The sequence below is a fragment of the Arvicola amphibius genome, chromosome 8 (genome assembly GCF_903992535.2).
Source record: "Arvicola amphibius chromosome 8, mArvAmp1.2, whole genome shotgun sequence".
Classification (NCBI taxonomy): Eukaryota; Metazoa; Chordata; class Mammalia; order Rodentia; family Cricetidae; genus Arvicola; species Arvicola amphibius.
In genome coordinates, this window is record NC_052054.1 from 94,306,411 (window position 1) to 94,324,621 (window position 18,211).

Below are 18,211 nucleotides of genomic sequence, written 5' to 3' on the forward strand. Positions count from 1 at the left end.
ACCTGAGCCATTTGATCTCCTTCTTTAGCATTAGTGCTCATGATTAGCTAAGACATGCCAAATGGGAAGGAAGAATCCAATGACAACGCTGGTTCTCTTGGATATTTCAAAAGACAGAAAGCTCACATCACTTCATGACTCATTTTCTACCTATCATTCTGGATGAAGAGTGGCATGATTCTTCTCTTAATCACACTGAAGTTGTTTTTGACATGATCCAGATGAACATATAGCTAGGACGTGATTAACAGACTCTTTCAGAACTAATAGAGCAGGCTGTTCCTGTGCAGCCTATACCTTCAAATTTTAATGCCTGGTAATAGAATAAGAATCAAGGCAAACAAAACAGTCACAACTACAGATTCATCCTTGACTTAGAGTATTATTTTAAAATATCAATATCATTACCAAATCAATCAAGCTAATTTTCAAAAGATTATTTCCATAGATATAATGAGAGTGTTTAAGTCTAAATTCACAGATGGCTCCAAACTCAGAACTTTCTTTAACTGTTTAGCAGTAGCCAAAAGCTCTCTAATTGGACCTAGTTTCTGCTCAACAAGAGAGATACCATGTCTGGCAATGGAAATCTGGCTAACTAGTCAGTGCTAATGAAAGCATGGTTATGGGAGGAGAATCTGCAAACTCTAATTTGCTAAAACAGCACAAGAATCTATAAACATTTGTCCTCTGTATTAGTCAGGGCTCACTAGAGGAAGAGAATTTACATAATTTTATATATATATATATACATCATATTTATGCTTAACATGATATAACTAGCTCATGTACAACTACAAATGAATTATATTTATATGAGATTTATTAGACTAGATTACAGGCTGGGATCTGGAAATTACTGTCTACCAACAGAAAGTCTAAAAATCCAGCAGTTGTTCAGTCCAGGAGCCTATATGTCACAGCTGACTTTCAATATATGCCAGAAAAGGGAAGAATAGGCTCTAATTCCAGTGAAGGAGTGAACTTGCCAGTGATAGAAAGAACAAGCAGTCAGAGAGCAAAGGGTTCTTTTTGTGCTCTTTATATAGGCTGCCAGCAGGTGTAGCCAGATTGAAAGGGGATCTTCCCACCTCAAGAGATATGGATTAAAAATGGGTTTTCCCACTTCAAAGGATTTCATTAAGAAAAAAATTTATCAAATGTATACCTAGACTCTTAGGTTTTATTTAACTCCAGATGTAGTTAGGCTGACAACCTAGAATATTATCACAATCATGTCTCCTTATGTTATGCTTAATTTCCAAATGAAAACAGTAATGAGGTAATAATTATAGGTAACATAGTTTAACTATCCCAAGTACAATCACAAATGAATAATATGTTTAACTAGGTCATAATTATGCTTCTATATAATGTACAACTACAAATGAATTATAATTTTTAGATTAGGTGCCAATTTCCCTCGCGGGACATTTTGCTAGTATCCCAAAAATTAAATATAATAACCACTGATATTTTCTTAATTGATGTAACAATTACATGACAAGTAGGAAAATATCTGTACAAATGTTTTGCCTTCTCTAATCTATAGTTATTGGCTTTGGCTGTGCTCAAAAAGAGCTCTGCATAGCACTAACACAGTTTACAGCTCTCTGTGTTCTTGTTCCCCAGCAGTTATAATCCTGGACCAGACCTTGAGTACCATTCACTGCAATTTCTCATGCTGAGAGTTTTCAGTCAGTTTCTTAGTCATATAATCAGTGTAGTCAGTTGTGATTATTTTTTAAACAACTGTATTGAAAACATGGTATACAACGAGATGACTCAGAGAATAGGGGTCCAAGCCTGATGCCCTGAGTTCCAACCGCAGATACCATGATAGAAGGAGAAGAGTAAACAGACTCATGATGGTTGTCTTTTGACACTCCTCTCTTTCTCTCTCTCTCTCTCTCTCTCTCTCTCTCTCTCTCTCTGTCTGTCTCTCTCTCTCTGTCTCTCTCTGTCTCTGTCTCTCTCTCTGTCTCTCTCTTTCTCTCTCTCTGTCTGTCCCTCTCTCTGTCTCTCTCTGTCTCTGTCTCTCTCTCTGTCTCTCTCTCTCTGTCTGTCCCTCTGTCTCTCTGTCTCTGTCTCTCTCTGTCTCTCTGTCTCTCTGTCTCTCTGTCTCTCTTCCTCTCCCTCTCTCTCACAGAAAAAAAATATCATATATCATATTTTTGGTCAATTATATTAGAGCATATAACAATGTTCATTTCTCAAATCACTGAACCACAAACAAAATTATTAGGAAAATACTGATATGTATCCAGAGCCTTTAGCCTCTGAATCCACACCTGCTCCATTGGTGAGTTCTATATCAGAATCTTGGAGAAGAAATATAAAGCTAGCCACTACTTTTGGATTACATTGGAACACACCTGCCATTCGTTGCTTCCAGCTTGACACCAGACTGCTGTGGTCCCATCCTGGCAGTCTGAGTTTCTTTACTATTTTAAATATTCTAAATGGTTTTCATTTTAGCCCACTGATCCTTCTTTGGAGCTGGGAGACCTCACATGATATTACCTGACCCTGAATGTAGCTGTAGTTTTATTGGCATGGCATTTCTTTTTATCTGCACTGCTGAGAAAATACTGAGGAGAATAAGTTGGAGAAAAAAACAAAAGTGAAAAGGAGGCGGTGGAGAGGGAGAGCTGTGGAAAACAGTGTAGCCCTGATTTCCTATAAAAACTGTATTAGGCACTAAACCCACATCACCCTTTCAGCTAGGTGTATATGCCTCTAGGGTGCAGTGGGCGAATTGGAAAGACAGACTCTTGGTTCCTGGAACACTTTCTTTGCCTAAGTGTCAAGAGAGGCATTTGTCCTTCAGCAAAATTTACTACTGGCTCTCATGTGCCTGCTAATATTAAGAAGATTTCAAAAGTCTGTTGGTCAAGGTCCTTTACATAAGTTGAAGGATCTTGGCATTGTCCCCACATTCCCTTTCATCTCTCTCTTGCAAGAGCTAGAAGTAGCCAATTGTTGACTTTTGTGTGTTACTAAATCACATCAAGGTCTGTGTGCACTTCTCAGAAAGGTCTGTGTTACAGGAAACAGGGCATATAATGCTTACACCGTTCTTACAACTAACATTGGACTGGGCTGATAGGTACTGCTACTAACATAACAAAGGGGCATAGACCCAAAAAACTTTCCTTAAATGAGGTGCTGTGGTTACTGCCACCAGCTATGCTGTCCCATATTATACCCTGCAAGTGACTAGGAAAATGGCTAAAGGCCTCACTGTTCGTAGCAACCAACGTTGTTTGCATCTTTATTTATTAATATTTATTTTTAGTATTTTATACATGTATATAATACATTCTGGTCATATACTTTGTGGTGGTCTGAATGTGGTGACTCCCCTCTGTCTCAGGCATTTGAATACTTCGTTTCCAGTTGTTGGTTCTGCTTGGGTGTGGTTAGGAGGTGTAACCTTGCTGGAGGAACTGTACCACGGGGGGTGGGCTTTGAGGTTTCAGAAGTTACGTCCATTCCAGCTCTCTTTGTTTCTTGTCTGTGGTTCAAGCTATACGCTCTTCGCTTTCCGCTCTAGCCACAAGTCAGTCTGCTCTCCCCAACTGTCATAACCATCTGGAACCAAAAGCCCTAATCCTGGTTCTATGAATGTCCTTGGTCATGTATTTTTTATCACAGCAATAGCATGATAACCAGTTCACAGCTCTGTCCTCTCGTATCCTCCTCCACCCGTACCAACCCACCCAGCTTTCCTCCCAGTCCCCATCACACTTTCCTGTCTTTTGGTGTGGTGACCCTTTGATACCCCCATCAGCAGGGGTGTGGAGCCATCGACTGGAGCACACGTAGTTATACCACCGAAGACGATGATGTCCCTTCTTGGAGCAAGTCTCAGATGCCATCAGTTAGTGAGCGCAGAGATATATATGATGTCCAAACAATGGAACATCATACTACACTGAAAAGAAGTAAAGAACTGATGAGCAACATGGGTGAAAGGAAGCAAACGTTGAAGAGAGTGTGTGCTGTGAGCTGGCTTTTCTGTTAGGTGCTGCAGGACAAAGAGCAAAAAGAGAGAGGAGAGTAGGTAAGGATTGCCAGCAGCTGGGGTGGCACCTTCCACAAGGAGTGGCTGATTAGGGGAGGTGTCTCTTTCTGACATGAGGAAAGCCACGCTGAGGATCACACAGATCCCGGAAGTACAGTAAGACCATTGATCCTCCCCCTCCTTATGGTAAGCCAATAATACTGCAATGAGTTGTTTTCCATGCTATCCACGTCTCATCCATCACTTCACCTCAGAGAACAATACCATCCTATTGCGTGAGCTTCATAGCACTGAGGCCAACTAAGGTAGAAAAAAATATCTGTCCATTTCTGAAGTCAATGTTTCCTCAAGAGTTCCAAAATGAACTCTTTTCAAGTGAGCATAAAAAGGGAATTCAATATTACCTTTCCCATTCTCCACAAGAAGAAGCAACACCTCCCTAATTTCTAAAGTGCAAAACCCTTCATTCTGCTTACAATGAAAATGCCTGTCTTCCTCACACAGTGGGCTGATGGTGAGTGACTTAAAGGAAACCAGGTCAACGTTTCTCAAGGTTCCCGTTCATGACGCCATGCCATCATTGCAGAGGCTATCAAGCAGAGTATGGCATATTTTTGGTTGCTTTTGTAACTAAGAGCACTGTGGTCACTGCGGGAGGTGCTAGGGGATAAGGGCAAAGTGACCCAAAGAGTTAATCTCTAAACATTCTCGCCTACTATTACTAATAATGCCTGAGTCTCTGCAAGTGATCTGGGCTATCTCAGAGTAGAAGAAACAGACAAGAGTATTGACCTTTCAGAATCTTCTCCTAGACCAATATCTTTGCAAACCCCCAGAGGGGAACAAAATTCAGACCAAGAACTATTCTAGGATTTGAAGGACCATGAGAAAATTACTTTTTTATGATCAGTCATCCATTCTCGTTGCTAATTCAAGTTGCTTTTTTCATATCGCCCTATGGGTTCATATTTTAGGTGGGTCTTGCAGTATACAAAAAGAGGGAGAATCTGCGTTGGTTGTAGAAACTACCTGCAGCCTTCATCATGCTCCAGGAAGTATGTTTTAATGACTCTGCCCCCCAAGAAATACTATTTAATTTTCTTCTGATATGGTATTACAGCTGTTCCTCTTAGATAATGGAAATTGTATTTCAAAACTATGTCTTTCTGGTAAAGAAGCTTATCCAAGCACAGATAAATATTCATTGTTTACAAATGGAACCAAGAAGTTCAGATGCTGCTACTAGTCTTGTTGCTGGACACAGTCAATATGTGGCCTCTTTTGAAGCTAGCTTCCTCACCTGTGAGGACACAGCTGGCCAAGCAGTCTTTTCATACACAGAATTTTAGCACCTTTTCTGACACCTTTTCCTCCTTTACTGTCCCTGCTTTCACTTCTCCCCATCTCCCACCCCTGCTTCTTTCCTTTCCCCCTGTGCAGGAGGCCTGTATCTCCAAGGCTATAGGGTGACCGAACAGACCCACGGCTTTGAAAAGTCAGTAATTGAACTCAAACCTCCATCCGAAGAGTTCAAGACCTTCTATATCTGTGCAGAAAATAAAACAGAAAATCAGCGGTAAGCCAAGACCTCTGCTTCATCCCTCTGCGTGAGTCAGTCTGGACAAATGGTCAGCCAAGACCTCCCCTTCCTCCTTCTATGTCAGCCTCAACAAGGTCTCTTTAAGGAGCTCATCCCTTTATTGTCCAACTCCACTCCTTAAGAGAACTCCATCCTTTGACTGTTCTCCAGGACTATTTTTTTTCTTCTCCCCTTCTTTAGACTTCTCTAGAGATACTTTGTTCCCCAGATGAAAATATAGTAACCAGAATGCCTGTCAAGACAGTGGGTAACTTAAGCTTTAGCACTAAGAAAAACAAACAAACATTTTCCCCCCCATACACACACACCATTTACAATTTATAATTGATCCATCTATTTTTAAATCATATGTATTAGCACATCTTAATTGTGTAAAACATAAATCCATGTCAGGTGGTGGTGTTGCGTGCCTTTAATCCCAGCACTGGGGAGGCAGAGACAGACAGATATCTATGAGTTTGAGGCCAGCCTGGTCCTTTTCGGGAGTGAGTTCCAGGACAGGCACCAAAGCTACAGAGAAACCTTGTCTCAAAACAACAACAACAACAACAACAAAAAGATCCGCCATTTGACCTCTTCACAAAGCTTGCATTGATTTATCCATTTATAGTTTGGTTGAGGATTTTATTGTAAGCCATGAAGGACATAAAACTGACTTAATTCATGGTGTATTCAACTCAGGTTATCATTCAAAATGAGCATTTAGTTCAAATGGCTCTGAAATACAAGGGAGGTGAAGTCACTAGATACAACACAGCGGGGAAGGCGCTATTCAGCATCATCCACTGGTCCAGCCTCCCCAAGATGCCCATGCCCTCTAGACCCCATCTCTGCCCTCACCTGCATCACAATAATCTCCCACCTGTTCCAGGCCTCTTATTACAATGCCACAGATCCCATAAAGAAATTCCTTACTAAAGCCACTTTCTAGGGACAGTTATAAGAAATTAGGTATTGAACACAGAAAATTCCAAAAGTGAGACTTTAGGGATCTCCCTAAAATATCCAATTAGGCAGGAGACTGGGGACCTCATCTGTCTTTCCCCACTATGTAAACATTGCTTGTGCCTTTCCCTTGAAAGAGGTGTGGGAGTAGGAAGAAGGTGTGTTACTTCTAGCTGTGTTGCCATGGCTCCCTTCCTGGACATCTGGTCAGCAGATACTGTTGATAAGACTCCAGCTAGCACAACGGAGCAGGGGTCATTGAAACTGATCTAAGTCCCTCTGATAAAACCTACTGGTTTCTCTGTTACAGCAGGCTCAATAGTTGGGTATTCATTTACAGTAAAAACAAAAATAGAATGATTAGAGAAATATTTCAAAGAGTAACAGTGGAAAGTCAAAAACTAGATACGACCTAGAGCTGTTTGTCATTCCACTTATCCCTAAAGGAAGTTTAGAAAGTGATTAAAGTTAGAGACCCACACATTCATTTATTAGTGTTTCTGAAATAGTCTGTTGAAAATATTCCTGGGTAACTGTTTCTGGTTGTTATTCCTGGTAGTCTACTAATATAGCTCCTGCCTTTAGAAACAATATTTCAAAAAAAACATTGTCCGAGAAAATGAAAGCAAGAGAAAGACAAGGAGGATTAATTGGAGATTAAGTGTGGTTCCAGAAACCACACTTAAAAAAGAAATATTTTTTCCAATATGACAATATTTATTACATGTTTAATCAGCAAAACTTAAGGTTAAATGAAAATAGCAAAACACTATTAGCAATTTTAAAACCAAAGAACCCCACTGATCACCATTTATCAACATCTTCTTCTCTACTACTACATAGATCTCTTACTTTTATTATAGCGCTATCTCTACATTTTACCTTCTCATTCAACCTGAAATCTATAAAGTGTGCTTTTCACATTTATTCCAAACTAAATAACCAAGAGAAACAACTAGAAAATAAAGAATTTTGTTGTGTTTTACCTCCCAAGGGCCTGACTGGTTTAATGATTTGGTCTATTGTTTTTTGTTGTTGTTGTTGTTGTTGTTGTTGTTTTCTTGCAGCTGGATTACAGCTTTGAAAACATCTATCAAAAAATGGCTTCCTCTGGACCAGGCTATTCAAGAGTTCATGAACAGACCTCTAGAGGAGACCAGAATGTGAAGGAAACTCTAAATAAAAACACACATTCCACGTTCCATGAGGATGGCCCCAACTGGAGGAAAGAAAGGAAGCATTTCTGAAATACAGTTTCCAAATGAAGCTACTTTTTAGGTGTTAAAAGTTGGAACAACTGACTTCAGTGTTCAAGTGTTGCATGTAGGTCGCAGTCTCCTCCCTGGGCTATTCACATTTAAGTCAAGGTCCCTTCGCTCCTCTTCCTCAAGTATTTGAAAACAAGAATAAACATGGATTTGTCTCATTTTTGTCTTTTATGTTCTTTGCAAAATCTTTCATTCAGACCTTTGGCCACAAGCTTCCAAGAGTATCTCTGGGCTATAATACAGGACATTAGCAGAAGCTAAAATCACGGAAATAGTATCTTTTACAGGATGAGTGAGGGTTTCGGCCAAAAGAGGTCATCTTGTTTAGGCTCTCTTGTGATGAACAGGCCTAAGCACTGCCCCAGGACTTCTCAGGTGCGGTTCTTCTCAACAGTTTCTAGAAGCTATTGGATAATACAACAATGAAATAATAAATAATAAACAATGAGATGAGGAAATAGACTGAATCTAGGGAAGACATCTCAAAGACGTGGATCTGACTCACCATGTGAATCTCTACAAAACCAAAATGAACCAAGAACTCACTCACTGCTCTAGACCTGGAGAGCAAATTCTAAAGGAAGTGGGAGGGGGGAGGAGGAGGGAAGGAGATGGAAATTTTTAAATATAAAAAAAAAAAAAACCATGAGGAAAAAAAAAAAAAGGTCTCAGTGTAATGACCCCTATGTGGAATTGAGGAGGCTGTAATGCATGTTAGAAGTCCCACGTCCTGGACATGAACCAGAAATTTCGTTGGTGTTCAGCTGTAAGATTAAAATACCCCAAAGCAACTCACATACGCATGACAGAAGGTGAAAGCAAGTCCGTTGTTTCATAAAGAATGCTGTTTCTGAGCCGCAATAGCTTTGCAGCTTGGCTCGCAGTCTTCCTTACAGATGAAGGCGGGAAAGGGAGTTGATTTCCTGCTGATGGCCATACCAGTGGTTCCTGGTGGAAGTGCACCTGAGCCCAGCTTCGTCTCTTCACCCAGCATTTGCCTGTTCATTCCCACTCCCTCACTATGCCCAGGAAAATGTGATAGGGTCACATAAAGACACTTTGAAAGCTGCCTGTCAAACACGTCCAGTCTGCAGCAAAACCCTGAGGCAATACCCCATAGTTTTCTGTATATTACTTTTACATGGTTTTTATTACTACTTTTAGTTTTCAAGATTATAATATAATTACATTATATCGCACAACCCATCCATGCCCCTTTCTTTCCTCCAAACCCCTCCATATACCTCTCCTTGCTCTCTTTCAAACTTATGACCCTTTTGAATTCCTTACATGTTATATTAATTCTTTGTTGAACAATCTTAAGTGTGAAAGAAATAAGGAAACCATGACATTGTCCTATATTCTTTATCATGCCTTTGCTATAATGAATATGATATCACCCACAACACTGCCTGTGCCTGTTATTTGTCATGATTCAAATAAAGGAGTCTTGTGAGCAAATGGGGATGAGCTCCTTGCTCAGTGGATGAAGAGAAGCTGCCTAGATGAACTCATGCCCGAAAGCATCATGCTGGCATGCCCTGACCAACTTAATGCCATAATCAAAAACTATTTAATTAACAGCAACACATAGCCCTCGATCCTGAAAAGGCTGCCTTTGTATTCACGGTATCTGCCAGGACAATAATGAGCTCTTTCAGCTGAAGCATCAGGAATGTTCTTGTCGGGAACCTGGGGCTTGCACTTCCTCTCCCCCGTGGTGTTTCTGCCTCTCTGGAGCTGGGCCACGGAATGCACAAAGTGTGCTGTTACCAGGCAGCCAGCTAGTGACCACAGCCAACTGTGACACTGGCATGGCGCTCTCCCCTGCAGGGGGAAAAGAAAAGCAAACACCTTGGTCCAATGAGAGCACAGTTTACTATGATTCAAGCATTCACATAAATTCCATGAAAGTAAATGATACCAACCTTCAAAGTCCAGCGACACTACCCCAAATTTACTGTTCTTATTCCCGGGAGGCTTATCTGACATTACTAATCATGCACATTAAGTAAAATATTTTTTAAAAAATCCTGGGTTCACATTTTCATGCAGAAAGGGTTAGTATAGCTATCTCATAATCTGGCCTTATATAGAACCACCAAGAGTGTCTTATAGCCACCAAAACTCCTTGATAAACTTGATTTTCCATTAGCATTCCTAGGAGGCTCCAACAACTCAGTGGTTCTCAACTTTCCTAACGCTGTAACCCTTTAATACAGCTCCTCAGGCTGTGGTGACCCCCAACCACTGTAGTTTTGGTAGTATTATGAATCATAAAGCAAACATCTGCCATGCAGGAGACCTGATGAGTGATCCATGTGGGGCTGGAGAGCCAGAGTTGAGAACCACGGCTATATCCTGGTGTTTTCATAAGATCCCCATGGACTTGCATGGTAATCCCGGACTCACTCTACTTCCTATGCTGACACTGTGCACACTTTAGCGAAACCACTAGGACCACTACACTTGACATTCCCATTAGAATCGCACTCAGTGAAGATAAATAAATAAACACCGAAAGCACAATACTTGGTTTTCCAAAGAAGGGAATGCTACAATTTTCAGCGCAGTTCCTTATTAATGTTATTAGCCTGATAAAATGTCCTCGATGATCCCTCATCCCCAGATCACTATCCATTTGTACTGAGGCTCACAACAAGAATTTTCCCCTGAACTTTTGAGGAAAGGAAATGCTCTGTCGGGGCTGGAGAGATGGCTCAGGGGTTAAGAGCACTGGCTGTTCTTCCAGAGATCCTGAGTTCAATTCCCAGCAACCACATGGTGGCTCACAACCATCTGTAATGAGATCTGGTGCCCTCTTCTGGCATGCAGGCATGCATGGAGGCAGAATATTGTATGCATAATAAATAAATAAATAAATAAATAAATAAATAAATAAATAAATAATAAATAAATCTAAAAAAAAGAAAAAGAAAATGCTCTCTCCGCAGAAGTTTACCTAACATCATAGACGTGTGTATCCTGTGTGAGTTTACCCAGGGACCACGTGGAATTCTTCTCAACAACTTGTCCACTTCAGGGTGTAACAGTTAAGCTGTGGAGAGCTTTCTCTAAAAGTAGTCACTCTGTCCTCACAAGAACTTTTCATCATGCATGGACAAAAACACAAATACTATTTACACAAACATTGGTTAATATTAATACTCTCCAATTTTCAAACCTGCCTTTTTAGAGTGGAATCCATTCTTGGGCAGAAAATTTTTATATCAATGACTTCTTCACAGGTTATTACCCCAAGGCAGATATGCCCAGGATTCATAAAAGAAGCTATCCATCAGTCTTTTGAAGCAAAATAGAAAGATATCTGTAGTTACTATTTGACAGTTACAGAGATTAAGGACCATACAAATCTTGCTCACTATGTACTTGGAAGCCTTCTGTGTCCCAAATAAATTTTAAGCTATTAATATTTATGACGAATAAAATTCCATTTTATAAAAAGATGAATGAACTCCATTTGCTGATCTAATCACAAAAGACATTTGAATCTGATAAGTTTGAGTTTCAATTCGAACTTGGTCAAAGACATAGAAGGCTTAAAATGATGAGAATTTCTGGGAGAGAACTTAATCATACATTTGTAATGAGTGTGAGGTAATGGTATCCTCTATCCCAGGTGCATTGTGAACTGGGCCTGAGCCAGAAGAAACTCTGCTTCTTTGCTCTGCTTAGTCACTAGTTATTCTTCATTCATTCTTCTTTCTCCCTTTTAATTTTTTTTAACATTTTAACTGAATTTTTTCATATTTTACATTTTTATCATACTTTTTCTCTCCCCAACTTTTCTCAGATCCTCCCACCCTTCCCAACTCTACTCCCTTTATCTCTCCTCTCTCTCTCTCTCTCTCTCTCTCTCTCTCTCTCTCTCTCTCTCTCAAGCAAGCAAACAAAAAACCCAAGAAACATATACATACAGGCATCGCAAACACAAAAATTAAAACCTCAAAAATCCAATAGCTAAAATATAACCAGCAACTAAAAAATAGGATGATAGCATCAACGTATTGAGTCAAAGTATAAAATTAATCTTAAAGTACATTCAACCTTTTAGGTTGTGGTGATTCACTAATTCATTCCTTCATGTCTTCTTTCTTAGTGCACACCAGGCACTGAAGAATGCTAGCCTTACAAACAAGGGGGAGCCCAACAGAAAATCAAACATATACCAAGCAAATGAATTAAATAAATCAAAAGGTAATGAATGCTAGGAAGAAAATAACCAACTTGTAATAAGAGAGAATAATAAACAGGTTAAAATTCCCTCTACCACATTACAATCCCGTTGATGTGGAAAAGTCTATTTGGGGATAAGCAGATTTCCGCTAGAGCAAGGAACTCACACGAGCAATCACAGCAGAGTTTGGGGAACAAACAAGCTGCTGGCAGCAGGGTAGGAACCATGAGGCATCATTCACTAAGTTTTACACCAGCACTTGTGTGCTCTGGAAAGAGGAGCTTAAGCAAAGTCACTTTGATAACAGTTTATAAGGGAAAGTGGGTAGACTAGGAAACAGCTCGGTCCCTCACATGCTTGCCACATAAAGGTGAGTGCCAGAGCCTGATCCTCAGAACATGTGTGTGATGCTTAACCTTGTTTATCAACTTGATAGGATTCAGAATCACCATGGGAACCAACCTGTGGGTGTCTCTGTGAGAGATTATCTTGATTAAGCTAAGATGGGAAGACTCAGCATAAATGTGGGAAGTACCACTCCATGGGTCTGAACTGAATAAAAAGAATGAAGTGAGCTAAGCACAAGTGTTCATTGCGTTCTGCTTCCTACTGTGGATGCAACTTTACCAGTTGCCTTCTAGTCCTATCGCCAAACCTTTCCTGTTACAGGAGACTGTGTCTCTGGGAACTGTAAACAAAAATAAAATCTTCCTTCCAGAAGGAGCTTTTGACAGATATTTTGCCAAAACTACAAGGTAAGTAACTGATCCATATTTTTAAAAAGCAATGTGGCACTGCTGTACCCTTATGAGCCAAGCACTGGAGAACTAGAGCAGGTGGATTCCTAGCTCTTGCTGGCCAGCCAACTAAGTCTAGTCCAGAACTGAGAGCCAGTGAGAGATGCTATCTCAAAAAACGAAGCGGATGATATCTGAGCAAGAAAGGCGATACCCAAAGCTGACATCCAGCTATCACAGGTGTGTGATCCACAGAAGCACACACACTCACATCTGCACACATATGTACATCTGCACACTCATGAACATGCACATACACACACAGCATCTCAAATAGCTTGTTACATGTGCGACTCCTAAAAGGAATCACTAGTCTCTAAAGCATCTGTTACTACTGTTCAAAAGTTGTAATTAACATACATTTTAATCATGATCTTAAATCTAATTTTGATGGTTTAAAAATAAAATATAACCAATAGACCTAACATTCTTTATATTACCAAATTCTTAATTAGCGACCTGGAAACAAATGGCAGAATAATACCACCAGCATACTGCTACATGTCCACATGATTTAGGGAAGTGCATCCTAAGATGAAGTCCTCTCCCATGGGCAATGAATTACCATGATACAATAGAGTTGAGACCTAAATACACATGACCATTATGCCCTGAGCCAAAGCAAGCAACTGTCTACCTGTGTTCACTAAGGGAATATCTTAAGATATGGTTAATGGTATTGTTACTATAAATATTATGATAGGTTTAGAAGACATGATACACAAAATATGAAGAATTTTGTAATTTTTGTATTAGCTACATTTAAAATGATAAAATATTACATGCATTAAGTTAAATCAAGTTTATCATTAAAGCGATTTTCCTTATTTTAGTTTTAGATTTCTTATTATATCTATTAAAATCTCAATTACAATTTTAATTGTTTGAGAACTTTGTACATGTATATAGTAAAATGTGATCATATATAACCCTATTGCCCACTCTCCAATTCCTCCTTTATTCCCTTCAATACCTCTCCCTCCTAACTTCATGTAGTTGTCATATTATTATTATCCCCAGTAAGTTTAGTAATTTTAAAAAGTCGATATGTGCCTGGGTGTGGAGGTATCCATTGGATCATAGAAAACCCATTGGTGGCCACACCTTCAAGCACAGTGATTCTATGGCTCCTCAATCGTGGGTGAGACCTGAAGAGCGCCTTCTATCTGTTTGTGACTCGGGACATATTTACATATTGGATAGTACTAAATTATAGCTTCTCTGTGGTGCTGAGACAGAAGAAACAGCAGAGGAGACATACATTTCCTCTGACAGTAAGTGCTGGCTAGAGATGAAGCGCCGCCATGCAATCCGGAAAGATTACAGGGCTGAGAAACTGAAGGCTACATTCTCAGTATGAGTGAGAAATTAGGAAAACCAGGGTCCTGCATAAAATAAAGCAGAGGGCAATGAAACAAATCATCCATCTGGAAAGTACCAGGACTTTGAAAAGAACAACAGAAAGTGGGTTAATGGGATTGTGTAAATAGCTCTAATTCTGACAGCTGTAGCAATTGTAACTATTGTGAACGTTGCGAGTACTCAGATCTCAAAATGAGTGAGATGGTGTGGTAGTTTGAATGTAATTGACCCCCATGAGCGCACAGGGAGAGATACTATTAGGAGCTGTGGCTTTGCTGGAATGGGCATGGCCTTGTTGGAGGAAGTGTGTCACTGTAGGAGTTTGTTTTGAGGTCTCCTTTGTGCAAACTGTGCTCAGTGTAGACTCGGTTCACTTTCTGTTACCTGTAGAATTCTCAGCTCCTTCTACAGTACCATGTCTGCCTGCATGCCACCTGCCATGATGACAATGGACTAAACCTTTGAAACTGAAAGACACCCCTATTGAAGGTTTTCCTTTATAAGAGTTGTCATGGTCATGGTGTTTCTTGGCAGCAATAGAAACCCTAACTAAGACAGAAGTATTCAAGGATGCATCAGCAAATTTGCTATAGACAAATTATCTTTAGCTAGAACAAGCTTAAACAATCCCATCAGTGAAGCTCGGTCATGTGCTGAGAAATGAATTGCTACCTGTTTTACTCCTCTCTACCACATAGCTAGGAAGCAGTGGTAGACACATCCCAAACTCTACAGCAGCTTAGGCTCCAGATGTGATCAAATTCAGATGTAGAAGTCTGAGTCTGGATGAGAGAAGGACAGGATAGGAGCGTTCCTACTGCAATATTAGTTGTGTTGTTGGTAGCTTAGAAGGACAGCACTTGGCTCTGCAGCTCTTTGAGGGCTAGGATAGCAGCAGCTCTGTGGCAGTTTGTTATGAAGATTTGGGAGTCATAAGAACTCAGTTCTATATCTGTCTCTGCAACTGCAAAATCGAGGTTTAAATGATGTCTAGGGATGGAGAGATGGCTCAGTACGTAAAACCCTTGACATGTGAATAGAAGGACCTGAGTTCAAATCCACAGAACTCACATACAGCTGACTATAAGAGTGGACATTTGTTATCTGAACACTGCTGTGGGAGGTGATGGGCAGAGACTAGAAGAAACTCTGGACACTCATAAAATGGTATCTGTGTTGAAAATAATAATAATAATAATAATAATAATAATAATAATAATAAATCTTTATTGAACAAGGTGGAAGACCAGAGTAATGAGGTTGTCCTCTGACTTCATGTGTACCATGGAACTCATGCATCCACACTCACACACACACACACACACACACAAATGCATACACGTACATCACCCACACACACACGGAGGAGAAATAGCTCTTAGCCTATAAACTTACTATAGGCAAATTAAGTATGAAAGCTTAGTACAATAATTGATAACTAGAAACAATTGTCAGCTGTTAGAGTTTCAGGGTAAGCTACTAGGATTTAAATTGAAATTAGTTGAAAATTAACAGAATTTGCATGACAAGCCAAGTTTTGGTCATGGATGGGACTCAATAAGTTTTCTTATCATGAAGACACAAGAAAATAGCTTTATTTTGCACTCAAACATTGAAAAGAAGTCACAAGGCATCGCCTATAAGTTCTGAAGAGGTGGTATCTGTAGCCTGTTAGAGCAAGAGCGTCTGGAAAAGAGAAACTTGTCACACACTAATATTCCTGGAAGCTAATTGCTTGGGACTGTTCAGGAAAATCTGTGCAGATGGAAAAGCCATAAATAGAACCATCTCATTAAAAATAACACAGAGAATAAAACAAGCAGCGAATCAGTTTGTTGTTTAGTTCACAGACGAGTACTTGAAAGTTGGCCGAACTGTCATTTGCAAAGGCTTCTTTCTCCACTTAGATGACACAGAGAGAGAGCAGTAGTCAATTATTTATATGGCCTTGGAGCCTCTTATGTGCCACACTCTAAGATAGGAACTGGGGACAAAATGTTACAAAGCAGATGAGTGGCCTGAAGTTTCAGTGGTGCTCCTTGATCGGAGTCAGAATGACAGAAGAATGGAGTTTGAATAAAATATAATCAACCCAGGGAGACAGCCCCTGGGGTGAATAGGAATTGGCTCTACCAGTGCCATCCTTCCAGTTTGCCACAGCTAAGGAACTTCACAAGAGGCATGGATTGAACCTGCGAAGCTTCTAAAGATTCTTCACCTGAGAAGATTCCTGAATGGAGCCCTCAGTAGTGTTTTCTTCCCAACTAACTGCTGCCTGCTTGGTGAGATGTCTGTTTAACTTTTACATTAGCACAGATGTGTGTGTGTGTGTGTGTGTGTGTGTGTGTGTGTGTGTGTGTGTGTGTTTATCTATCTGTACAACTAATCTCTGGTAATGCTACCCAAAAGTATATAGAAATGGAGCCATCCATTGGAGCTTGGGCAACCTAACAATGACCACACCCCAAAGTCACATGACTCTTCTTTTTTCCTTCAACCATCAACGACTAATATCTCCTCAGCTAGTGGTGGGGCCCCAGGAGCCTTTCCCTATCTATGCTGGGATTTGGGCTGGCTTGTCCTTGTGCAGATGGACATGGCTGCTATGAGTTCATGAGTACCACAGTGATGTCATGTCCAAAAGACAACATTACATAGCACTCTTCTTTATCCTCTGGCTTCAACCTTCTCCTGGATTGCCCTTTGACTGCAAAAGAACAGTATACTAAGCAGCATAGAATGGTGCAGTGAGCTGATCTGCAAATGTTTGGCAAGTATGATAGCTAATCTTGGTTGTCAGCTTGACTAGATCTGGAATCAGTGAGACGACAAAGGCACTCCAGTGAGGGACTTTCTTGATCAGCCTATTTGAAGTGGGGAGATGCACCATAAATGTGGCAGAACCTTCCAACGGTTCCAAATAAAGGGACAAGGAAGAAGGCACTTTGCTTTGCACCTGCTTGCCTCCACTTTGTTGACAATTCCATTTGTTCTGTTGCTGCCATTGCTGCATTGTTCTGTTGGTATTAGAACTGGCTTCTTTAAGTGTACAACCTAGACTGAAGATAGTAGCTTCCTAAGAATCATCCAGATCTATGAGATACCTGGCCTTGTGGACTTCTTAGCCTCTCTTGGAGAGTCACACATTGTTTATCCAGAACAATTGTGTAAGTCAAACAAATCAATGTACTTTTAATATATTTATTATGTTAGTTCTGTTTTTCTAGAGAATCCTCACTAATTCATAAAGGGTTTTAATTGTTATCACAAATTCAATTTATTAAAACCCAATTCATTAAAATGATTGAAAACTAAAATTGATGATTTCCTCTACACGTGCAACAAAGATAAAGAGAAGCACAAAATAAGAGAAAACTGAGGAAAATACAACAAAATTCCAAGTTACAAGATATCCAAATTACAGAAAGTATAGAAACAAAAAAATTAAAATTATCAAAGACATAATACAAACTCTACCAAGATAATTAAGGATACAACTCTCTGAAATGACCCTCTTTATGTATATTAATATAGATATATATAATATATATATATGAATAGGTAAAATGACCAACAACAACCAAAGAACAAGAGACCCATTGGATGACATAGCATTGTAAAGTTTCCAAACACGAGATATAGAAGATGTAGTATGAGAACTCAGAAAGTCTAAAATATATCCAACCCAGTAGAAATCAGAATAGCAAGAGATTTTTCTATAATCTAAAATTCAATATCCAACCAAACTGCCAATCAGAAGGAATCTTTGGAAGATTTAAAGCAAGAGTATGAAGCAATAGCAACTAGATTATGGCATTCAAAAGACGAGGACTCTTCACCATTGAGGTGTAAAGCAAATGGTCCAGATTAATATTGGTAGACCCAGGGTTCCAGGAAAGTGATCTGGGAGAAAATAACAGTATGTAGACAGTCTGGTGAGGTGGGGATAGGGAGAAAAAAGATCATTGTAAGCTAAAATGGAAAAAATATTTGAATAAGTACTTAGAAGGCAAT

General features: G+C 39.8%; 1 protein-coding gene across 4 annotated transcripts in view; it reads left to right on the forward strand.

Moving 5' to 3' along the window:
• Window positions 1-7,905, forward strand: part of LOC119820369 — a 131,907-nt gene extending 124,002 nt beyond the window's left edge. For 3 of the 4 annotated variants that reach the window (XM_038338602.1, XM_038338604.1, XM_038338601.1), the window contains one exon: window positions 3,794-3,880. In XM_038338602.1, the coding sequence (XP_038194530.1) occupies window positions 3,794-3,828 (35 nt within the window). In that variant the 3' untranslated portion in view covers window positions 3,829-3,880. Of the gene's footprint in view, window positions 1-3,793; window positions 3,881-5,467; window positions 5,604-7,639 lie in introns of those variants that run through there. The other variant, XM_038338605.1, reaches the window with a different exon arrangement.
• Window positions 7,906-18,211: the final 10,306 nt, after the last annotated feature.